Source organism: Amblyomma maculatum, chromosome 5, assembly GCF_055883805.1.
Source record: "Amblyomma maculatum isolate TAMU_Amacu chromosome 5, ASM5588380v1, whole genome shotgun sequence".
Taxonomy (NCBI): Eukaryota; Metazoa; Arthropoda; class Arachnida; order Ixodida; family Ixodidae; genus Amblyomma; species Amblyomma maculatum.
Genome location: NC_139348.1, coordinates 73,445,287 through 73,471,665, shown reverse-complemented (window position 1 = coordinate 73,471,665; position 26,379 = coordinate 73,445,287). Strand labels below are relative to the sequence as shown.

The 26,379-nt window shown below is 43.6% G+C and overlaps 1 protein-coding gene across 1 annotated transcript in view; it reads left to right on the top strand.

Moving 5' to 3' along the window:
• The first annotated feature begins 3,008 nt into the window (after positions 1-3,008).
• LOC146188506 (protein 5NUC-like) overlaps positions 3,009-26,379 on the top strand; it is a 48,142-nt gene continuing 24,771 nt past the window's right edge. The window contains exons 1-3 of the mRNA XM_084603813.1: positions 3,009-3,264; positions 18,574-18,711; positions 21,202-21,433. Coding sequence (XP_084459939.1) covers positions 3,043-3,264; positions 18,574-18,711; positions 21,202-21,433 — 592 coding nt within the window. The 5' untranslated portion in view covers positions 3,009-3,042. The remainder of the gene's footprint in view (positions 3,265-18,573; positions 18,712-21,201; positions 21,434-26,379) is intronic.

Here is a 26,379-nt window from a genome sequence, read left to right as displayed (position 1 = left end):
TTGACAGTTAATAAATTCGTGCGGCTGCATCTTTCCCATTTTGAAGCCCACACAAAAACCGCGAATATCCTATGCAGCTTCTGCACAATCAATCTTGCACAGTGTAGAACTTTATTCACATACCACAGCCTACAAATGAAGAAGAGGTTGCACATTGTGAAATTGATAAGCCAGTTCATTTCCACTTTCCTGCCCTTTCCCGCATGTCATCTGTACATGCTCTCCAATATGTCTCACTATCACAATAGCATTATAGAGGCATGTCAAGGTACTTCGGCGGAGTCGTCACTCTGGACACGTCTGAAAAATTATCAGGAGCACTTTGCCATCTACCATGCCAGAGTCCCAGGGACTTGAACCAGTTTACCCTACTGCCTGTAACTTCGCTAAAGGTTTTTACAGAATCAAAAACTCCGATTATACCCTCCTGGTTATCCGTAAAAACCGCAACATCATCGGCGTACGCCAGCAGCTCCACTTCCACGGCTTGCAAACGAAAACGAGTAATCTCATTGTCCAAGATATAAAAGCAAACGGTTTCAATGTAAATGCAGAATAAAAGAGGGCTGAGGGGGCAGCCCTGCCACACAGAACGCTGCACGCTAATGGGGGTCCCCAGATATTTGTTTACGAGTAATCTCGCAGTGCAATTTCGGGACGCCAGGGCCACGTCCTTACGAATAACAAAACCAACATTTATATGGTCCATTATACAATGTAGAATTGCATGGGCAAGACAGTCGAACGCCTTTTCAAGGTCAAGCTGCGGGATGGCCACACTGCCATTTATGGCCACACTGCCATAGCGTAATAGCGTCGTTTGCTCGAATGCTCCTACGGGATATGGTTTGGTAATAAGCCACCCGGTGGCGGGGTCAGCTTCGTAAAATTAGGAATCGCCTGGTGACATCATGACCTGTCATGACGGTTCTTTGCGCGCCCCTTGTCTTACACAACCAGAATTTCATTCAACTCATCAAATTTCACCGGCGTTCTATAATTCGTTTACAGTTAAGAGAAGGCACAGTATTAGTCATTCGCGGAATCCCGCTATTATCGTCGCGGTAGACAAGGGGAATTATGAACAGGGTTTTACGATCCAGGGCGTGGCGCAGTTAGCGAAGCGCTGGGCTCCAAACTTGTTGGGTATCCGGGGGATGGAGGCTCGATTCTCGGTGGAGGCAAGGTTTATTAATTTAATTTTAGCCCTGGAAAGGATGGCACCGCTGCTGACAACCTTTTGTCGACAACGATGAGGCATTTAAATACTTTCGCAATAATACGATCAGGGTTGTTACTTATAACAAACCGATTGGAACTTTGGTGGCTAAGAACTACGATGACCTACCGTTAGAAAAAAATAGCTACTGAAATCACAAAATATTTTACGGATTTATAACATTCAAAGTATCCGAGCATGGTTTAAAGTGCCACCACTTCATTTCAGATGAGACTATCTTATAATGACTCCATCCATCCATCTATCCACCCGTCCGTCATTACGCCCCGCCCGCCCTTCTGTGCATCCGTCCTTCCATGGAATCATTTTTGCCTCAGCCGCAAAATGAAGCCGTCACGCCATCATTAAAGGTCAAAAGACATTTCTCTTCTCCTTTTCTAAAAGTTTCACACAAACAAAAATAGGCAGGTGGTCACTGAGATCACAAGCAAGAACACCCGATTTGACTTGATCTGCGAAATTGGTTAAGAATAGGTCAATTAATGTTGACGAACAAGATGTAATACGAGTTGGAAGGAACATGGTGCTATGTTTTGTGATTCAAGCAACAGCTTAAATTCTTTGACACGACTAGATATTGTTTGAAGCATGTTTAATTTAAAACGCTGGCAAATGTTTTTTATCAAATCAAGGCAGGTTTTCGCAGAATTTCACGGCCCTTTAGTTGTTACTGGTGCCGGAACGGCTTTTGACCAATAAACATACATACATACATACATACATACATACATACATACATACATACATACATACATACATACATACATACATACATACATACATACATACATACATACATACATACATACATACATACATACATACATACATACATACATACATACATACATACATACATACATACATACATACATACATACATACATACATACATACATACATACATACATACATACATACATACATACATACATACATACATACATACATACATACATACATACATACATACATACATACATACATACATACATACATACATACATGCCATCTGGGGCCCGCAAACAACAAAACATGAGGCCACCTTCTGTCACATACTCTGCAAACTTGGTTCAAAGCCTACCCTACTCTGCGAAACTCAAGCATGCATTGCTTTCATTGAGATCTGACGAAAAACAAGAGAAACGAATACAAACAGAAAAGAATAGTTGTTTATAGCGCTATTACACGGAAGTCTCAGTTATTTTCTACCACGCACCCTCAATCCTTCTGGAAAGGTCCACGTCTCCCGCAGACAAACCCGCTTAATGACCGAAAGTAGAACTAAGAAAGCGATGTCTACAGCGATTAACTGAAGAACACTGAACGTTTGTCACAAAAGTTTTACATTATTTATTTTTCTTGGTTCTATCTTCCGTCCTTGTTTCTAGGGCTAGCTTTCTCGAGAGCGGCGACTCAAGATACCTATTTAAACAGCCAGGCGTGCTATTTCGCAGGATGGGTGAGTGAAAAGGTCAGAAGTGGAGAGCCGGCATACATCAGCACATGTTAAAAATAAAATTGAATAATGACACCAACGTTTAGGCAACGACAAAAACTGGCCATGAAAATTACTGACAGCGTTGGTGTTATTACGTTTTAAAGATTATTCTTTTTCCTCACCAAAAATTATGAATATTATGTTCTTGGTACGGACTCGCAACTTGAAGAATTAAATGTCAAGGTATAATGGACCGCCCTGCTGAATTCAGGATTGAATAAAAGATGATAGTAGAAGAGCAAAGCGTTATATAAGACGTAGCTTTTGCCAGATCATCCTTCTGTTTCGTGTGGAAGCTGTCATGCTTCGTCTAATATGCATCGCGCTTGTCTCATCATGCGTGCATTCAAGCAGCGCCAATGGAGATCAGCAAGGGAGCGGAGTAACTTTCGATATGACTATTCTACACACCAATGACGTTCATTCTCGGATCCTCGAGAGTGACAAGAATGGCTTCCAATGCACCGAAAAAAAGCACAACGAAAGCAAGTGCTACGGTGGTGTTGCAAGGATTGCTGAAACGGTGAGTGCAAATGGAGTGCAAGATGAGTGCATGATTAGTTCGGGATGAGTGCATGATGAGTGCATGATGAGATGTGCAGTAATGCGATTTCGGAGCGTGAATGCAGGAGCGCATGGTAGATAGACTAGAGCCCTACTTAGAACTTGAATACGTGGCGGCAGATTTCAGCGACCAATCGGAAACATCTCCACTCTGTGGTTTTCTTCGGGCAAAAGGAATAACATGGCAAGAATTGGGCCTAGTTGGTGATTCATAGTAGTTCTAGTTATTAGCGTGGTGAACGACTATGGAAAGGAATAAAGTAACTGCCCCTTAGTTGTGTTGATGAATGATTATCGTCAAAAAGATTGTTCTATGCTATTTGTCCCACGTTCGTGAGCACATGCTCACAATTCTCAAGACTGTAGTATCGCATGAGCATATCCCAATATCGTAGCAGCTAATGTTTCTGTGAAATCGAACGTACCGGCAATAGAGCTTCTCGGTACTTCTATGTGAAAACATTCAGCAGGAAGTTACTGAATACTCTGGCATTCTTCACTGACAAGGAACAGTTTATAATATAATGATACAATTTTTCGGTCAGTATGTGACACCAATGGTGGGCTGGACGCTATCCATGTACATCTGGAGACAGAAAGCAGTGTATGCGCAACACAAGCCTTACTCAAGAAATATTGCGCAATGAGCATTATAGAATATAATATCATGGTAACGAATAACAAGAACCTATAAAGTATTTTACAACATGCCACCTTACCGTGCTACGTGGATAGATCTGACACAAGTGTAAATATTCACACAGCATTTCTTTGCCACAAGAACCTTCTTATAATCTCCTGCTAGATGCCGATACCTCAAAATGAATTGATTCAGTATACCTAGCAATAAATAATTTGTACTGAAAATTCCTAGATTAATTTTATGCAGGATGGATGGGTTGAAACCGGGCGGTGCTTTCATAGAGTAATGCCCTGTACGAGTTATCCGCCCTGGTTGCTGGCTCAAAAACGCACCCCTACATGATAAAATGATAAAATAACTGGCTAGATTGAAGAAAATGAAAATGAGAGAATCAAACTAAAATCGCATTGCGAATGGTCTTGAGCTACCATCCTGTGGTGCCTGTTCCCGAGCACGTTAACCACTAATCTACGCGACAACTGCCTAAAGACTCCATGTTCCTACTTGTTTAGTGCAACTGCGATCTTTCAAACTTGGTGTCGTTTTCTTAGTTGCAGAAATTGCGATCGTTGTTAGCCGTTTGCGCCCAAAGAACACCAGAATATTTTCCCGGCTATCAGGAGATGTCACAAATGTGTCACATATTTAATACACGTTGGTTTTCTTCCAAGCACGCCTGAGGCTTTCCTTATTTGGCATTGCTGGCTGTTTTGTCATCTTCGTAGAATGCAATTAAGTCTTGTGCTATACAGCGATACCTGGTGCACTGCGCCAGCTTGCTTCACAAGCAGCCAGTGGAGCAGTGACGCCCAGAAGTACTTCCTGGCAACTAAGTATTTTTACGTATAAATCGTATAAATCGCAAGGACGGGTTGCAAGAACATCTAGCTTACTTCATTTAAGAGCTGAAACAAAAAGTGAACGGTAATTAAATAAGCAGTCTATTCCATTGCTCCTATTCTAAGGCGAAAGCTTTTATATGGCTCATCGTTGCCATCAGCAAAGGTGTCACGCTTTTGCGGCGATCTGATTTGCTGAGGTAGGAATGACGTCATAGAGGTCTCGACCAATCACAGGGCACTATTGTTTGGCAATCGCTACCAACTCGAGCCACTCCTTTCACATGAGAGGATTATATCAGAATCAGCCTGCCAAGACAGACCCTTGCATTCACGCTATCCTATAAGCCACGCCGACATGTTCAAGCGGCGTGGTTTAGGCGGGGTTTATATGTTGGCTGGTAGCTTACGTTATATAGTCATACCGATTCAGCTGTTCGTGTGGCGCCTTTCCTTTCGAGCTTCCTCGAAGGTCGCACCACACAGACTACAGAAGCAGATGCAGGAAAACTAGGAATAAGCGAAGTTTGAAACAAAGGCTTTCGCCTTATCACACTTTAGTGATCCAAAGTGGCACACAAATTTTTCTATGTTCTTTCTACTGCACCATCTATACGAGGATCCCGCATTCGGCATAGATACTTCCGGCACTATGCATGGCGCCTTACATGTAGGTATACCACTGCTTGTGTCGGTGGCCAGTGACGTTTTAGTGATACTCGAAGGATACCCCTGCCCATTTCGGGCGAAACAGTATGGTTCTGATTGCTGGTTTGCTATTGAAACGCTATTTCAGACACAGGTATGAATGAGCACTAGATCGGACGAGCTGCAGCAATGTTTGCTTGTGAACGACTACGCTCGCGGTGAATAACGCAAAGCAAGCAGTGCCATGAGCTTACGTCGTAGCAAAACATAATAGCACAGCCTCATAGTTTCTAAGTGTTTGTAAAAATAATTGCGTTTGTGAGACGGGGCGGGGGACGCTTAAACACTGCTTTTTAGGGCAAGACACGAAAGCAAGAATGGTCCCGTTTGACAACACTCATTGCGGATCCTACTTCGCGTACATGAAGTTTGCTGCTTGCCTAATTACTAATTTCTTACATTTTTCTGCCAATATCCAACGTGTACCTTTTGGAATCCAGGCTTATATAATCAAGATAAGCTGACAAAAATAAAGCATCGCTTAACTAAGCCATACGTACGTGGCTGCGTGTTATAGGAGTAGCGTGTTTGATATGAATTCAAAGGTCCTGGAAAAGTGTATTCTGATCTCACACTTCCATCTGAAAGAAAAAGAAAAAGCCGGAGTTGGAAGCTGGGGAAAGGGCCTTTAACGATATCGCTTTACATTGATTCAGTGTACCGCACATATACAAAAAGATGTATACTGTAAATGTTTTCGCGCTCATCATCGAATTGGCATAGCTCCAATCATAACGCACTCAGGTCAGTCTGAGTGCCATACCGGACTAGTCCGTTCGGCTTCAGTTCCAAACTGGACATGATCTGTCTCTATACTGGGCTGGGCCATCCGGTTTAAACTCCGCCTGGGACACGTTTTCCCAGGTGCGAGCACCATACTGGAGTGGCCCATAGGGTTTGTGTTCAGAAGCGGAGATAGTCTGTCTGGCGTCACGTCTATACCGGGCTTGTCCATTTTGTTTGAGCGCTATACCGGGCCTGAATAAACCTGTTTAAGCTTCATAAAGTACGGATCACAGCCATATAAGATTGATACCGCACCCACAGGTTCCGCCAAAATTGATTTCGCGCGATACTGAAATTTTTCAAAAGGTTTCTAATATGGAAATGGACGAAAGGAAATAATTTACGTATAGAAACAAAAACGTTGCCCGCAAATTGTAAAGAACAATAAGCGACCGAAACTAGCCATGAGATTGTGATGGACACAAAAACTGCTTACCTCACTTAGTAAGAATCTAGCACTGCAATATTGAAGAAACAAGGGCCCGCCTTTTTATTTCGACACTTAAAATCGTATAATGCCACCTAAAGCCACTTCCTACGTTGGAACTTCGCCATTTATGTGAACCTTTCAACGCGACTAGTGCTGGCTAAATTACCAGTAAATTATCTCACAAGGTGTTACGAGCATGCCACTCTTTTTGTTTGCTGAGGCACGAGTGATATTTTATTACATTAACAGCTTATTTTTTGGACCTTTCGATGAAAAACTCTACCTTAAAATAGATGATGGAATTTTTGAACGTTGTTATAAGACAAGGCTGCTGTTTGTGTTTGTGGGTGAAGCACTAGCCACATTTCACTAGTGCTCTCGTCAACAAAACGTAGGTAACAGCGCCGCAACAGCTTTGGGTTCAAAACTGCTATGTACGCTATATTAAACAACATGGAGGCTGAGCTTTGAACGTTTTCTGTTTCTGGCAGCATAATATCGCTTTCGTGCATGCTGATCGTATTTGCTAGTAAGGTGATGCGTAGAAAACAGTGGACCCGTTGTTAAAAAATATTCGATGAGAACATCATGTAGTGTTCATGACAAAATCAATGTAGAATTGCACACTTCGCGCGCTATATGTTTCATAGCGGCAAATTATTGGCTCCTTAATTCTAGATTTCCGGTGCCTTTCAGAAGAATATCAAGGTCCGAAGCCAGTTTTGAACTCCCGCTAGCAAGTACCATTTGCGACTAAGTTGACAAAGTTGTTCAAAGCATCATCCAACACTGGGTTTAACCATATTGCTGCAGAATAGCTAGTATGCCTCTGGTGCAAACACAGGGACGTTGACTTCATTACACTAACTACCGGCAAGGTTTCTTCATTCGTACTCGTTACAAGCTCGGGGGTTATCCTGTAGCAATTGGTGATAAGAGTTTCTACTGTTTATTTTTATTGACACGATGGTGCAAACCTCACTACGTAGAAAGCAAGATGGGAAAAAAGAGGCAAAGTAATGATCATAGCGCATAGCCCATTCAAAAGCAACTAAATACGAGTAAAACAGTGAATAAGCAGAGAAAACGGCATATTATCAATACCGAAACGGCACAATTCAAGCAAAACTATTTCCAAAATTTTCAGTTTCGAACACTTCATCTGGCTCATCTGCCAATGAGTTCAGCACCGTAATACTTTACGAGAAATATGAATATTTATTTTGTTAATCCATGAAATGTAATGCTGCGGTGTAAATATTCTCGTGTCGAGTCTTCCTGGTCTATAATTGCAGTACACAAGGCCCTAGTGAGGTTCTAAATTGTGCATAAGTAGTAGCATGCACTGAGAATAAATGAGAAAATTTATATTTTACAAAGAGAAGCTGCATTGGCTGTCATTACAAGAAACTGGGACTCGGCGTGTTTAAATTTATTGCAAAAGAAATGCATCACACTTACTTGTAATTTTTTCAGTTTCTGAAGTATGCTTCAGCATGTGCGGATTCCAGGCAAAGCAGTATATTCGAGTTCCAGCCCATTGAACGGCCTAACAGACAATTTCATATTTCTGCTAAGTTTTCCATTTAGCTTACGTTTCAAAAGTCTAAAACTACTTTTTGCGTGATACAGTTCATGAGGCTCACCAAGCTGGGCTGTAGATAATCTATAGCAATTAAATACAGGATGCTAAGTTAGACATTCAGAGTGTCTTTTTTATTTCAAAGAGCACCAAGGAAAAGATGGTTTTGTACACCGGCCATATGGCCAGACGGACACTTAAAAAAAGGTGTCTTTTTTAAGTGATTTTTTAAAGTAATTTTTTATGCAGCAGGTGAACCCAGGGGTTGTTTCACGTGACTGTTTCGTTTTCTTCATGTTTGTTTTTTTGGGCCTTGGAGTAAAGGGCTTAGGCTTAGTTGTGAGTCAGCGCTTGTGCTGTGGCTTTCTTGTTTCTTGTCCCTTGTCCTCGTGTTCGCGCTGTTTATATTAATAATGATTAAGTACCAACTCGCCCAACAAAGTATCTTGACAAACCCTTATGATTATTGTCATAATATGAATTGCTAGACTGACGAAAAAATTAAATTATGCGTGGCAGTTTGCACGCATGTTTATATTGAGAATTTAGACAGCGGTATTAGATCGCAATTATAGCTTGCAGAATACATAGCAAAATATCTGCGTCCTGTTATATACATATCTAAAGTTGCAGGATACACTGTAATTGCGTAGGCAAAATCGATACATTTGGAATGTGAGCTCCTAGCAGCTGTTGTCTATAATACACTTTTGACAAGAAAGTGGAGTCTGAGGCGACAATGATTATCTTTTTTCTTGGCCAGCGAAGCTAAGAAATACCTGTATGAAATGTTTCCTTAAGCGATTGGTATTAGAGCTGTTAATACTACGCGGTGCTGTATTAAATTAACTTCGGATGCAGCCAAGCGCAGCGATACCACACTTGCTTCTTTTTTTTTTTTTTAAATGGCTGCTCAGAACGTTTGAAATTAGTACTGCAAATAAGAAAGCACAGAAGTTCCAAGCCCCACCTGCATGTACAAAAAAAATTTACCACCGGCAATTTTTTTTTTTTTGCGCCGGGGAAACCGAGATAAATGTCCCGCATTCTCACTATATATTTTTTCTTCTGGATTAAGAATACTTTGTCAACTACCTATGAGGAAGCGCGAACGTGCATCAAAAGGCATGAGTACACATTTCTCTCTAATCCATTGCTCCAGTTACAGCATTACTGCGAAAGAAGAGCAAATGAAAACAACAGTAAAGCAATCATAGTCACTTTAATTAGAACGCTTTGCTTAATCATTAGGTAAACTTTACTCTTAACACTTTACTTTCAACTAGATAAGTTAAGTCAACTTTGCCGTCATGACGTTTCCCTAACACAATATCGTGCCTCTAGATGAAACAACTGTTCCGTCCTTTCTCAGTCACTAGTGATGCCAGGGATTTGCCCGAATTCAAAAATACCGAAATGGTTTTGATAAAGCACAAAAATCTGATAATGCAAATTACCTTCAAAATCTACTTTAAAATGCTACCAATTACCCTAAAGGTAGGTGGAACAAATTAAATAACCACTTAAATTGGTCAGCATCATTAGCTTGCGTAGAAGACTTTGTCATATATAATGGAAGAGTTTCCGGTTATGATTTGGCGAATGTATTATATGAATACTTTACTAATTTAGTGACACCAACATTAAGCAGTAAAGCAGTAAAGTTTTCTATGTATGTTAATATTTCAAACCGTATGTGCCTCTAACCAGAAACTGAGAACGAAATATTCAAGGCGTTTATGTTGCTAATAGAAAGTATTTGCACCCGCGATATGTGTAATATTTCATTTTAGCCAATGAAGTTTGCACTCGATATTTGAGTTCCCTATCTTACCGAGACATTTAATATGTGCTTCGGAGATGGTGTTCTGCCAGTGTTTATGTGCAACTGGCGAAAGTATCAATGATTCATTAAAGGGTGATAAAAACAATCTTAATAATTATCGTCCAATTTCCATCCTACCAATCTTCTCCAAGGGCCAAGAACAAGTTATTCACAAGCTGCTTACGTCATACTATGAATAAACGAACATACTTATAACGATGCTCAGTACGGGCTCCACAAGTACCGATCCACTCAGTTTGCTCTTCTTTACCAGATAGCATATATCATTAAAACTCTAGAAGGAAATTAAACTTAGCATATGTATAGATTTTACTAAGGCATTTGATTTGATGATATTGTAGCAGCGCCCTCTCTGGATGATAAGAGTGGCGGAGAAAGGAGAAGGGACAAGGGCCACGTGCCGGGAACCCTCGGGCTTTGAAGTTGATACTCGGGGGCAGAAAAAGTTAAGGGGACTCTAGCGACTAAAGTAGTGAAAGGCGAAAATCTGAGTGCCGCATTATGCTACGCAACGGGTGCTAATTGGTAATAAATAATAATTGGCAAATAACTAGGTAAATAATTGATTACGTAAGCTATACATTAATGAATTAAATTGGTAGTTTTTATCTAATTCATTAATTTGTAATTGATCATTGATTTCCATATAAGGCATGCATTCGCGCATACTGTGGTGGTGCTCTGTCATTGGTCGAGATCTCTATGACGTCATTCCGCGTTGGCCAGTCAGAACGTCGCAAAAGCGGGACATATTTTGTCCACGACAGCATGAGCCATTAAAGGCTTTCGCCTTAAAAATATAACCTTTAACTCAGCCTACATTCGACTGCTCCGGGTCCTGTTCCCTTACGGCGCTCTACAATATCACCAGAAATCTTCATATTGATGAGTTATAATGTTATGGTACTCATGGCCGTCTTTACAATTATTGAAAGCCTACCTCGGTAATTCTTCTCTGTACATAGGCCAACGGCGTTCGATGCCAATTAGCTTAAGATATCCTCAAGGTAGTATACTAGGTCCGCTTTTATTTATTATTTATCAAACGACATTGCAAAAATTGATCCACGAGCCGAATTTGTAATATACGCAGTCGATATAACCATGTTACTCTTATCCGACTCGTGCAGAGAACTTTTGACATCGGAAACGCCGTACTACATAAAATTAGCAACAGGAGAAGGACAAATGGTTTAATAATGAATGAAACAAAACAAAAAGCCGTAATTTTACGTGCTAAGTTTCGAGTTGTTCCGCAATACATAAGGCTTATTGTCAGCATCTGTGTAGTTGGAGTTTACGGAGCTTCTCCCAAACGCACACCCCTGGAAAAGTCGAGCGCCAGGCCGGGGGACGCTTGTACCCATTTTTACCGGTGGGTGTCCGGCGGTGGGTTTCGCAAGGGCAGAGGAACTAGAGACCAAATTGCCAACCTTCGCTGGATCATGGAAAAAGCAAGAGAGTTCCAGAAACCCATCTACTTCTGCTTTATTGATTATGCGAAAGCGTTTGACTGCGTAGATCACAGCAGATTGTGGCAAGCTCTCCAAGAGATGGGAGTTCCAATTCACCTCATCTGTCTCCTCAGGAACCTGTATGAAGGACAAGAGGCCACAGTCAGAACTGGGCATGGTCTTACTGATTGGTTTCCGATTGAGAAAGGAGTGAGACAAGATTGCATACTGTCGCCGTGCCTATGTAACCTATATGCAGAGTGCATCATGAGGAAGGCCGGTCTGGACGAGTCTTCAGCTGGAGTGAAGATTGCTGGAAAACGTATCAACAAACTTAGATATGCGCATGATACCACTTTAATGGCAGAAAGTGAAGTGGAACTCAAGAGACTTCTGATGCGCGTACAAGAAGAGAGTGAGAAGTTTGGGCTTAAACTGAACATTAAAAAGACAAAGATCATGGCGTCTTGCCCTATCAAGTCCTGGAGCATCAAGGGACATGAAGTGGAATCGGTGATAGATTTTCTCTTCTTGGGCTCCAAGATTACCTCGGAAGGAGACTGCAGCCATGAAATTAGGAGGCGCCTGCTTCTGGGAAAGAGAGCAATGGTTAGCCTTGACCGCCTAGTAAAGAGTAGAGACATTAGTCTGCCAACCAAGATCCGTATAATTCGTGCTATGGTCTTTCCAGTTGTGATGTATGGATGCGAGAGTTGGACTGTGAAAAAGGCTTACCGCCGAAGAATTGACGCGTTTGAATTGTGGTGCTGGCGAAGACTCTTGAGAGTTCCTTGGACCGCCAGAAGATCAAATCAGTCGATATTGTCGACCATAAACCCTGATTGCTCATTGGAGGGTCAAGTTCTAAAGTTAAAGCTAAGCTACTTTGGTCATCTGATGAGAAGAGAGGAGTCGCTAGAGAAAGATTTGATGTTGGGAAAGGTTGAGGGTCGCCGGAGAAGGGGTAGGCAGCGAACGCGATGGTTAGATGGCATCCTCGAGGCACTGCAGATGAAGTTATGTGATGTTAGGAAGATTGTGAGAGACCGGAAAGCGTGGCGTGACATGGTCCATAGGGTCACGAAGAGTCGGACACGACTGAACGACTGAACTGAACTGAAAACGTTCGGCATATTGTTTGCCGAAACCTTGTTTTCGGAAGCGAATGTGGATTACACCGCTTCTAAATTAGGAACCATGATAGTTTTTCTATTAACATAGAGACTACCTTCGAGAAAAGTCATATTACTCCTCTACAATTCTCTGTGCATGCCATGTGTAAATTACGACGTTCTTGTGTGGGGCACTACCACTTTAGCAACAAGTTAAAGCTGTCTCGGCTCAAAAATTAGGCTATCCATATTATGACCCGGTCTGCCTATGATAACCCGGTAGCACCTTTACTCAATAGCTGAAATTCTTAATTGTTAATAAAACATACTGTTATGAGCTGTGTACAAATATGATTCGTTGAAAGCAGCAGCCGAAACATTTGCTTATTAACCTTGGCGATCTACAAATTGAACAACCTACGGGCTATAGTCCGCGAAACCTTTTGTACTGGACAGTAAAGCAATTTCGCACTAATATGCAAAACAATACTCTAAGTATCACCTACCACCTCTTATTAACAGTTTTCTTGATCAAATGATTGACATTCTCAATCTTCCTATTAGCCATCTAAAACGAGTCTTTTTCCTTACTGATTTTTGCAAAGTCCTATATAAGTCGAAGGCCTCGCTTTCTAGAAAACAGGTCTGCGAGCATGGACTCGCCCTACGAGTGACAAATGCAATCTCTTAAAAATCCCGGTTTATTCCAGTAAACAAAAAAGCATCCAATAAAAAAAAAAACCATTGGGCGCCACTGTGCTGGAAACATGCTCTCGAGGCGCGCGACAATAGACCGCCAATGATAAAACAGAACGAGGTCCAGAGCGCTAACGGCGGAACAAGAAACTAATGGCGGCACACGAGTTGCTCACGTGGCAGCAACTCACACAAATACGCGAATTCCGGCAGGCACTGCTTCCGTCTTCATCTCGCAGGTCTTCGGTCCGTCGTCCGTGCACATCCCGCTAACTCCGGACGATCGCTGGCCGCCCCTCGCCTGCCCAAGGCCGATGCGGCTGGCCTCCCGCCGGGAAAATGCCGCGAGTCTTGCTTCCGACACACTTATCTGCCATAGTTTCCTCACCGATAACATGCCGCTCCCTCGAATGGCAGCTCGCTCATGCGCCCTCGTGCTGCCCGAAAAAACACTAATACGAAGAGGAAAAGGCCTCCGCTGTTTGGAATACGAAAACGGGCTGCGGAGCCCCACTAAGTTCATTTGTTGTGTGTATCTTGCCGCCTTTCTCGTTACTTCAGTGTCTCAGGGAATAAGATTTTGAACATTTTTGTTTGGATAAGGAGGTTTGTTTGTCATACTGATATATATACACACTACTAGTAGGTGTGCTCTGTTACTGCACTTTGCCATTGAGAAAATAAGGTCTCAGTCAATCTGTGTCCACAGATTTTTGCCTTACCTCTTTCATAACGTTTGACGAAAATGACCAATAAAAATCTAATACAGTACGCGTACCTAAGGACAAACCTAAGAAAAATAAACCTACGAAGTACAAGTATAAAGTACCTCAATACAAATACAATGTAGAACGATCTCAAAAAAATGCTTCAAACCCTTATTGACAAATAGTAGTTGTGCGTTCTCAGAAATTTGTTATTATGATTATTCTCATCAAACAAGCAGTTCAAAGATGTTCAGGATACTTCTCTTCAGCCGGAACACAGCATGTGAGCCATTCTCGCGTCCAGTGGACAACATTGATCAGCAATTCCGATGCGATGCTCTTACAAGTGGCAACTGCCCTGTTCTGCATGTCGAATACATCAGTAACGTCAACTGAGCAAATGTATTTTTTTCACATATCCCCAGAAAATAATGCCAAGGGGAGAGAGATTAGAGGATATCGGTGGACAAAAACTCTCTCCTCCGAATTGTATCCACTGCTTCAGAAATTACTGTCCAATCAGTTATTTGCTATTTAGCAAAAATGTAGCGGACCTCCGTCATGTTGGAACCATACTTGACGCATTTCCTTGGAAGCAAATCATTCAACGAAATCAGCAGGAATTTAATGCGCATACTTCTGGTTCTCTTCAAAGAATTAAGGGGCATAAAATATGTCCTGGATTATGCCGTACCGGGTTAAATGGAGAAATATGGGAGAGGCCTTCGCCCTTCAGTGGGTATAATCAGGCTGATGATGCTGATGATACCGCACCAGAAATGCACACCCAAATAAATTTGGTAGGTGTGTGACCTCAGCCAGTCAGGAATTTCTTGGGACCAGTTATGGACACCGTGAACTTTCAGTCTGCCGTTTCAAAAAATGTTGGAAGGCGCTCAATTGTTATCTCGAGAAGCCAGCTACACAAGCTGGCGATGAAATATGTGCAGCAGTCAATGAAGTAAGCCTCCTCTTCAAACGCTGAAAGGTAACACCATCATTATGTAATGCTTAAGGAGCAGCGTATGAGCCTGCTACACATAAAAGCATAGAAAAGCTTGCGTAATTTCATCGGGGCACCGCAATGATGACTGCTAATGAGCTGTCATATTGAATTCATTTTTTTTCCAGGGTAAGTAGAATATGCACATCTAATCTCAAGTTCTATCCACGCCAAAAGGTCGGCATCACCGATGATAATCAGTCGTCAGGGGCCAAAGCACACCATGCGAAGCTGGTTTTTGCCTTGCTAGAGCGATGAAGCAGCAAAACAGTCTCTTTGCTTCAATGCGGAGCTGGCGATGTTTCCATTCGAAATAATTTCCCTATTGGAATAATTTTAATGGTAGGATTTGGCACAGGTTCAGGGATATTTAGGAACGAAACCGTCTTCCGTTTTCTGAACTGATTAAGGTTTCAAGCTGGTACACGAAAATGGACTGGAAACAGCTGTCAGAATTAATTCACGGTTACGGCACGAAACTTCGATGCTTGAAGTGAACCTAGGAAACCGCCCCACAGATTTATAAAGTGGTCGTGAAGATTCAAATGTTTCTTCAAAACAATTTTTACTGTTGGACCGAGAGATTTTCCCTTTGTTACACTGTGATCCCTTCTGCGCCGAGCCCCAATTGGTTCATTACCTCTATACACCACCGCGGTGGTTCATCTGTTGAGGCTCTCGATTCTGAACCTAAGGACGTGGGGTCGAATCCCGGCCGCGGCGGCCGCTTTTCGATGAAGGCGACAAGCAAGGCGCCATTGTGCTGTGCTACGTCAGTGCACGTTAAAGAACCCCAGGTGATCGAAATCACCGGTGCTCGCCACTGTGGCGTCCTCACAGCCGGAGTCCTTTGGGATGTTAAACCCCATTATCCAAACCAAACCGTTAACTGCATTCGCGCACCCATAGTGTCTGAGAGATAGCGAGTAACCAAAGGTCGCCTCAGCTCTCCCTGTTAGAGCTCGTAAGCTGTGCTGACAGAGAGAGAGAGCATGCTTAAAGAAGCCTCCATAGCAATCGTATTGCCTCATCCAAGCTGCGCCTATCTGTTTCGTGAGATGTTCTCGCCTAAATGCTGTCTGACATTTAACTTTGTCATAAATACACCGCCAGCTGTAATAGTGACATACATAATCTGTACCTTCCTAGAAGCAGATGTCACACTGCCGAAACCTTCGTGATGCTGTTGGAGAAACGTACAAGAATAGGGAATATGCGGCTAGTTAGAACGAGCGTGACAGATGGCAATAATATTAAAAAAATAAAAAACCACCGCGAAATACATTTTTTATTCTGATCGTACTCGGGGATCGGGATTGTATTGTCGTTCACTAAAGTAATTTTTATTTGTTGCAGCCAACAGCCGCCGTTATATGACCTTTGCACTTCGCGCGGAACGGTATGGTAATACCGCAAAGAAATGTAATTTGTTTTTTTTTGGTGGCTGCTAACAGCCGCTGGATTAGGACCTAATTGCTTTCTTTGTTGCGCAAGATACCATGAATTGACCTCGACTGATGGCAACAATGCGCCACAGATTCCGCCTTGTTCCATATCGCCATGGTGGCCTTGGGCGGCTTTATCTTTTGATTTTTCGATGACTACCTTAAATTTACTTTTTCTATGAAAAGGCTGCATTTTGTAGTTTGATGTGACATTAGCAATCGTCCTCATATTGCAATCACCCAGTTGCGCAGTTATGCGGGAACAAATAAGCCCGATAAAGACCTTGATAAGAAGGCCCGTTGTCGCCTGTCTAAGTGCTGTAGTTTCGCCACAACTACTTCAGTTCTGGTCGTGTGTTGCAGTTTGTTTCGGACACTCTCTCCGCCATGACCATGACAGCAGTCTTAAACGTACCGCATCGGAAGACAGTTCTACAGCACACCTAGCCTGCCTCCGACTTGAAGGACTACCAGTTGAACACGTACGGCTTAAGTCGATAAATGAAGGAAGCCACAATATTAACAATGGGCCAGCCCACAGCATCTGCTCCAGTTTTCATGCAACAGCACCAACTGCTTTCCATTTTCAACGCCGTCCCTTGCAAGGATTCGGATGGCTGGTTGGATCAGTGTGCATAATCAGCAGCCTTTAATAACTGGGACCAAACTTTAAGCTCCAGAATGTATTCTTTGCAATTGATTGAGCTGCTCAAACGCGGCACGAAAACAGGAAGTTTTTCCAAGCAGCATTGAAGGATTTGACGAGTAGCCACTGACGGCATTGATGACCATGGTGAATGCACTCATGATGTCGGACCGCGTGCGTTGGGTTCAGGAAGGAGAGGAGGAGTGTCGTTTTCTATCGCCGATATCTTCTGCGTTAGTGAGACTAGATTAACCTATGTTGCGTTGTGGAGAGGACTGATGGAATACATATTGCTAATGCGTGTTTTCTAGTTTATAATTATAAATAGCTTTTCATGGAACCTCTAGGACACCCCCCCCCCCCCCCTCTCCCAGCTCAATTTGCTAAAATAACTTCATGAAGCCGGTGATATCCCAACAAACGACCTCCAAATGTAGAGTTCGTTGCTCTAAAGTCTGAGCTATCGCAACGTCTGTTCAATCTTCCACTTCCGTGGGTGTTTACGTTTCTTGTAACCTATCCTTCAGAGCGCCTGCCAGTGCAAGGCAGTGGACGTGGAACTTTCTTCCACAACGCAAGTGTCACGTTGAGCTTAATATAACGAGGAGGGCGGGACCTGCATAATGAGCCTATGTGACGTTAAGACTGCAAGAAGATATCTATGCTTCCAGAATATCCCGGAAAACTATATAAATATGCCAAAAATATGCGTGCTGCAGCCGGTGGATAACTTGCAAATAGCAGGAGTTGGGACCAAGTTCAGATATAAATTGTGCGGCAGGTAATGCAGTCGTGACAGGTGACGCCGAGGAAGCTACCTTCGCCAGCGCGCCACAGAAGGCACTAGGCTTAGTCTCGGCGCGCTGTTCAGCTGCAGTAATTATGTGATGTATTCCACACAAGCAGACGACATGTAAACGTTCGAAAATTCCTCGGACTCTTTAAGTCAATTGTATTGATGTAATGATCGTGTTTACGCGAAAGGTATGATTGGCACTCAAGCGATGAGCAGCCACCTCAGCAAGCACACTTAACTACCTGCATTTTTTCAGTCCGGTGTTCTCTACCCTTTCAAACAATTTCCTGAGAATTTTCCGGTAGATTGGTCATTAAACTATCAACGTCGCTGTAAGTTTGGGAGTAACAATTAATGAAGCCAAAATGCAGGAGTCTGGAATTTTATTTTTGTTCGAGCATTGCTTGCGAATGTATCTAATCCCTAGGTATATACTTCGTCCATGTTGAAGGGTATATTAAAATTTAATTGATGTTGGTGTTTTTGTTGTTGGAAATTTAACATTAATTTACGGAGTGGTATGTGGATCTTTTAACCGATGCGTTATGCTAACACATATTTATCCTCACGCGCAGGTGCGAGAGCTTAAAAACAACACCACCAACACTCTGTTCCTCAATGCCGGAGACTTCTTTCAAGGAACGCTGTGGTACTCCATACTTAAGCACAATATCGTCTCGGCGGTAATGGCCAACATGTCATATGACGCCGTGGTAAGTTCCATCTCCTCACGGCATATTGTCTATAACACTGCGAAATTTGCATATTTTACCAGCAAACTCCCGTGTTCTTTTCTCCACTTCTCGTTAGCGTGCTTTGGCAAGAGGCATATATCTTCAGAACATATTGTTGGACTGTTCGCTCTCTTTCCTGCCCCTTCTTCGCTTCGCTTTCGGGCTTCTTTCGCGCTGTTTCACTCAAGTCACAAGGAACCAACTAGCCCAGCAAAAAGTTCTGTTCGAATCATATACGACCACTCATTATAAACAGGCACTTTGATATTGGTAAGAGGCAGTTTGAGAGAGTGTATAACAGCTGCATGCGGCCGGTACTCATCTATGGGGATGAAACGTGGAGGCTAATGGTGTTGGGGACAATGAATCAAGCCATGGAAGGAAAAACGACAGCATTAAAGATTAAGAGAAAAGAAGCTAGTACAGTGCGTCAGACCAATAATCCGAGTTAATACTATTCTAGTAAATATCAAGAAGAAATAGGCGACATACATTTCGAACAGAGAATAACCCGGTGGTCGCTATGAGGATAGCAAATTAGACTCCGAGAGAAGGAAAGCGTAGCAGTGGCCGTCCGCAAATTAAGTGTGAGAATGAGTTTAGGAACTCTTGGAAGAAGGCAGCAGAGCATGTAACAACACAAAGCGTAAGAGGTAGACACACGCACACAAGGACAACGCTGCACTGACAACTACATTAACTATTAGGAAGTTCGCAATGATCACGTGGATGCAGCTAACACAAGACAGGGTTGTTGGGGGAATATTGGGGAGGCCTTTTTCTTGCAGTGGGGAAGTATAGTCTGGTGATCATGATAATGACGCAAAGCAGAACGGGAAGAAGAAAGAGCAAACGACGCGAGCGTTGCGGCAGCGCTCGCACTGTCTGCGCTTTCGTTTCTGTGTTGTCAGTTTTACGCTATTCGTCGAAATGAACGCCAATCAATTTTTCCAATACAGAGTGCGTGGCACGTTGTTGCGGTCGGGTATCGGCAACAACGAGCAATTCACTACAAGCATTTTTGTGCCCCACTCTTTGAGAGAGTTTTTACGACATGTCTTCTTGACAAAGAATTCCTTAACCGTTGACGACATTACGAGAATGAAGTCACGGCACAAAACTTCTAGGTGTAAAATCTTGTTTATGTGCGAAGCTATAGCTGTGGTCTAGAGCTAATGTGTCTGATTCGGGAACAAGGGGTCCCGGTAGTTTTGATTCTCAGCTGAGTTATGTTGCCCAAGTTGGCAGCTCCTGAAGAATTCGCCCAGGATATGCAGTCTTGTGAAGCCACATATACTTGCGTCCAATCAGTGCCCAACCAAGTCATTAGCCAACTGCCAGCTACTAGAAGAGTGCTTGTGAATTTCGCACCATCGACGTTGCCACCGCGCAACCAGGTTTTGTGTTAATTGGGCGTGTAATAATTTTTGCAATAAAATAACAAGAGCAAAGCGTGTGAGGACATTAGTTTAAAGAAAATATAGGATTGTAACAAGGAACGGATTTCTAGACACAAAAGTGGGGTATTTATTTAAAAAACCGTCCGACATAGACATGGCTCCCCACGTTAACCGAGCAACATGAACATGCCTGAATGGCTGGAAGTAACGTATCTGCAACGGGATCTAGGGTTGTTGTTTTGCATTCGCACCTAACCGACTCATCGGAAAGTAGTCATCTGTTATTCCACCTCCTGTCATCACGGTTATCCTCTCTGTTGCATAGCGTACTTGGTCTCGTATATGTTGCATAGCTCACATGGTGCAGTGCGTGAACCGGAAGCGGTGCATTTCCATTGACTGCAATTAGAGTAGTTCAAAACCAAGTGCTCTTTACGGAGAGACACAGCTCATCGTTCCTGCTACAGGGAGGTTAGGTCTGATGCAGAACATGACGTGTACTCACTAAACCCTGCCATTATCTCAACATTGATTTTTTCCTGTCACTCTCCGTCCTGAAGTGCTGGCCTCATTTGACTTCTTCCAAATGTGGGACTGAATCACAAAGCAAACCTTTTAGACCCAGCGCTGGTCTGAAGTTAAAATAACTTCCTCTCCTTCTTTTCTTAGCGCATTACAAAAACATATCGCACCTATCCCTGCACACCCACACATATTTATAAGCAAGAAAAATAAGAGAGTACTTTGAAATCAAGCATGCCTCTTTATTGTCGAAACTAAGATTTCCATCTGTACTTCAGCACAACTTATAACAATATCTATTAACAATAAGGATAGATCATTGACATGCACCCAAGCGCAGCCGTACGGCTACAAAGGAAAGCCATACAGCGTTCTCAGAAACTTCTATTACCAGAAAACGTCGTCTTGGCACCGGTTTATTGAATGAGTAATTACATCTTATTTCAAACGTACTCCCCCTTGGGGGATTCCCGTAAAGTATTCGATCAGTATTGTTTAATACCGCACAGTATTATCATACCTGAATACGTCCTCTTGATATTCCCAGTGTCTCGGAAATCACGAATTCGACGATGGACCGGAAGGATTGTTGCCGTTTCTGGTCCAAATGCAAGAAGCTAACGTCACCGTTCTAGGAACTAACCTGAATACTTCTACGGAGCCGCTCTTCGAGAATGCGAGCATTACACTCCCCAGATCTAAAGTGTACACCTATTCTGGGATAAAAGTCGCCCTGCTTGGTGTCGTCACCACGGAAACGATAACAATTGCCAGGCCAGGTAAGGTTTCATTTATTGTTGGACAGTCAGCTACCTCTCTGCGAAGGAAAACAGCACCGTGTTAGCAAGTAATAACCAGTCAGGCATGCAGCCAGGTGCGCATGAGGTGCACCTTCATCTTCACCAAAATAAAGCACAGAATGGCAACTATTGATAGATGCATCGTATTGTGTTTTTATCTTGTAGGCGCAGCAAATTGTATTTGTTAAAGCATAAAGTGAAGCAGCTAAAAGCAGTCAAATACATGTTTCTGAACTAGCTCCACCACCTCCGCTAAATGAAGTACGTTTTGTCTGCCTCGCCCTGATGTTCACAAAGCCATTAAACTTCACAACAAACTGCTTCGTTACTTATCATTTTGTCTCTAGAATTCCTTTTGTGGTATGACGGGATTATTTACGAATATTGCTGGTTTCGCGGCCACACTTAACGGGTGGGCTATTTTTGGAGGCATTTTTCACTCAATGCTTGGTACGTTTGATCCACGACTCGAACCCACAGAGCAACTTGAACCTGTCTTTTCGATTGGGACGCTCGGGTGGTATTGAAGATGCTAGTACTGCTCATATTATTGTCCCGCTGTTCGTGGCGTGCCAATACAGGCTACGTCGAGAAGCTTGCTGATTTGGCCGAGGAGGGCGAGCAGGGCACTGAAGGAGGTGAGAAAAAAAAAAATTCGCCAATAACTGCTTCGCGCTGCGGCGCAACAATGCACCTAGCGTCTGGGACGCTTCGGGCGGGCAAGGAGTATTTTCTTTTGTATTAACGGAATCTCATTATAGGGTACGGTATTTACAAAATGCGGCAGCGGTGTTGTCAGAGAAAAAATCTCATCCATTGCGCTCACATGTGGTAGGTAGAATGGTCGGGCACTGTTTCTTCTATGATTTGTGCGACATAACGTGACCACATGATATCAGAAAGTTCAGAAGAGCTGCCAACTCAGGTTGCTCGTTTGAGGTGGGAATAAGAATCAACAACCTAATGGTCTGAATACCGAGTCCAGCACGCTACTCCTAGGCAACACAGGCACATTAATAATGCTTGGTTAAAACGGGCTTCATATGCTGGTTTGCACGCCTAGGCTATTACCCTTAAGATCGGAGGTTAAGTGTCTTTCATGGTTTGCTTTGGTTTAGTTTGTGCGGCTTAACATACACTCTTAATCTGGTTCCACATACGTTCCGCTTATAAGTGGAACTTTTAAAAACGTTCAACTTATTGAGCGGAACGTTTTTGAAAGTTCCACTTATAACTGGACCCTATGTGGAACGAGATTAGGAGTGTGCGAAAGCGACCTAGGCTATTGTGGTGTCCGGTATCCGGACGGAGGGAACAAACAGGCAAAGATGGCAGCACAGGGTAGATTGTTTATGTACAACAGAGTGTGAGCATGTGGGTTCGAAAGAAGAAGCATACAAGTGCTGATGATGATAGCATCAGCTCTATGGAAAGCGAAACTGAAAGTTGTGCGGGATACAATACCTATGCCTCTCACAATGTTTCCTGTTCTATGCACTACACTAAGGCAAGCAGCGTTTTCTTGGAACCTCTACAGGAATCGCCTGTCGCTACTAGTTTGGCAGGCGATGTGAGCTCTGTCGGCTTAAGCGCCTGCTAACTGTCAACTGCGCTCAACATACTTTGAATTTTCGAAATATATGAATGTCTGTTATTCCAAGAATATTTCTTTTTACATTTCAGCCCTGTGGTGGGCAGCCCCTCCCCTCCCCTCATGTTGTCGTCAATAATACGTGCTACCGGCGACCACCCTGAGATAAGCTAGCTTTTTGTGAATGGTACAAAATGTATATATCTACACAATTCGGTGACTAGTATAAAAATATTTGGCATATGTACGGCCGAGTCATATGTAATATCACGAGCAATATGAGACAGCACCTGTATGCAGTTCTGCACCTAATACCGCTTTTGCTTTGTCTGGCTCTGTGTGTGTGTGTGTGTGTGTGTGTGTGTGCGTGTACATGCGTGCGTGCGTGTGCGCGCGCGCGCGTGTGTGTGTGTGTGGCAAGCATGCTGCAACGACCATTTTCTGGTCAGCTTTTCGAATGGCCCACACAAAAAAAGAGAAAAAAAAGTTGTCGCTGATTACGTTACTTCCTAATGCGAAATTTGAGAGCCGCTCATCGGGTGTTTCAGCTTTTCGATAGATTGAGGCAAAGAATTCGATCAAGACACGTATGTACAATTAGAGAAAACGTTTTATTTTTCGCACATATTCCTTAAAAAAGAAACACTCCACTAACAGTTCTTGATTGTCAGGAAGGAAGCTTTATGATCGGAGCAATAGATGGATACATGCTCGACTTGCTCCACCAATGCATGATTAACAAAGAAGAGGCCGATGCATGTAGATATTCAATTATTTATATAAGCAGGCGTTTCGGAGTGGCGAACGGCGGCGGCTATGCGTTTCGGCTCGGACGGTACATATATAGAGATCCGCCGCACTGATTGCCGCCGCGCACTGGTGGCCTTGTAGGAGGAGCTAAGAGAACAATTAAGTTATTGGGAGGTCACGGGAGGCAGCGCGTGGGCGCACGGGAACATTCGGCGGTGAAGACAGAGCAGCGATTGGCCGATGCCGCTGACGCTGCTAGCGAGTCAAGCGAACGTGGCTACCATAACGTGGCTCTGCGTTTCGGCTTGGATTGCACGCACCTTGATCCACTGATCCAGAGCCGGCGCTTCGGCAACCGCAGAACATAGCGCACTAAAGATGTTCGAAGGCCCACGTAAGCACACCATGACCTTGGATTTATTTCGCCTAGTGAAGCTGTCGCTTTAAAAATGTGGGCGTTTAAGCATGGCTTGAACCTAGCGATAGAGCGAAAGCTGCTAGTGTTGCAGTGATGGCCTCTGCAAAACCGCTTATTCAATCAACGGACTCCATAATTTTTCTTATGATTGGTTCACAGGAATCGAAAGGCGCAGTATCTCTCACGCTTGTTCTGCGGACACCTGAGATGGCAGGAGGTGGTTGGTTACGAGGGACAACGGCGACGACGCGAAATGCAGATGATGATGATAAGTCTTTATATACTGCCACAATAAGGGAACCAGCCGAAAGACTGGTTGCACTGCTTAGAGAAGGTCAGCAGGGATCTCTTGGGACTCTGCGGCCTCCAATGCGCGCAAAATGAGCTGGCGCTGTTGGGCGAGCTCGGTGGTACGCAGGAGTGACTCCCATGCATCCACAGTAGCCCTATCGTCTGCGTTGCGTCGTGTACATGTCCACATCACGAGAATGATTGTGGCCGGTTGTGAGGAGTGTTTTCACGTAGGTGCAATAAGATTTGGGAAAGGCTTATATAGCCATGGGTTTGGAAAGGTTCCTGTTTGTATTTTACGCCAACGGACACCCTCGCGCAGGGATAGTTCCCGGTGTGGAGAAGGGTATAGACATCGTTCGAGCCGATAATGCTGGCGTCATTGACAATTGACATGACATGGAGTCATGTCATTTCTTTTCAGTTAAAAATTTTAATCCACTTTTCCTGTCATTTAAGTATGTTCTCTCTCTCTGCCGCTCCTGTTTTTGCACAAAGATAAAAGCTGAAAAAGAAAGCTTCTTCGCCTGCGCTCCCACCTTTGTTTTTACAAGGATAATACTCTTTAGAGTGTGCCGCACGTACCATGAGCACATGGTAATGAATTTAAATGTATTTGGTGAAAATTGTATGCCCACAAGCTCTACAGCAGCTACAAATCTAAAGGCCCACGTAGCAACAATGTGTACCTTTTTCTGCCTGGCACGCGCATGATGCTGGAGTAAGAACTTTTTCAGTCAGTTCAGTCGTTAAGTCGTGTCCGACTCCTCGTGACCCTATGGACCATGTCACGCCACGCTTTCCGGTCTCTCACTATCTTCCTAACATCACATAACTTCATCTGCAGTGCCTCGAGGATGCCATCTAACCATCGCGTTCGCTGCCTACCCCTTCTCCGGCGTCCCTCAACCTTTCCCAACATTAAATCTTTCTCCAGCGACTCCTCTCTTCTCATCAGATGACCAAAGTAGCTGAGCTTTAACTTTAGAATTTGACCCTCCAATGAGCAGTCAGGGTTTATGGTCGACAATATTGACTGATTTGATCTTCTGGCAGCACAAGGAACTCTCAAGAGTCTTCGCCAGCACCGCAATTCAAACGCGTCAATTCTTCGATGGTCAGCCTTTTTCACAGTCCAACTCTCATATCCATACATCACAACTGGAAAGACCATAGCACGAGTTATACGGATCTTGGTTGGCAGACTAATGTCTCTGCTCTTTACTAGGCGGTCAAGGCTAACCATTGCTCTCTTTCCCAGAAGCAGGCGTCTCCTAATTTCATGACTGCAGTCTCCTTCCGAGGTAATCTTGGTTGGTTGGTTGGTTCATAGGAAGGGAAAGGTGCAGTATCTGTCACACTTGCTCTGTGGACACCTGAACCGCGCCGTAAGGGAAGGGATGAAGGTGGGAGTGAAGGTGGATAGAGAGAAAGGGGAGCTGTAGTGGAGGGCTACGGAGTAATTTCGACCACCTGGGGATCTTTAACGTGCGCTGGAGCCCAAGAATAGAAAATCTGTCACAGCTTCCACTTGTCCCTTGATGCTCCAGGACTTGATAGGGCAAGACGTCATGATCTTTGTCTTTTTAATGTTCAGTTTAATCCCAAACTTCTCACTCTCTTCTTGTACGCGCATCACGGGTTCCTTGCCCCGCCGGGGTGGTGCAGTGGTAAGACGCCCGACTACTGTGCCGGAGTACCCGGGTTCGAACCCGACCTCGGCGGCTGCGTTTCGATGGAGGCGAAACGAAGAGGCGTCGTGTGCTGTGCGATGTCAGCGCACGTTAAAGATCCCCAGGTGGTCGAAATTACTCCGTAGCCCTCCACTACGGCTCCTCTTTCTCTCTTTCCACTTTCACTCCCATCTTCCTCTCT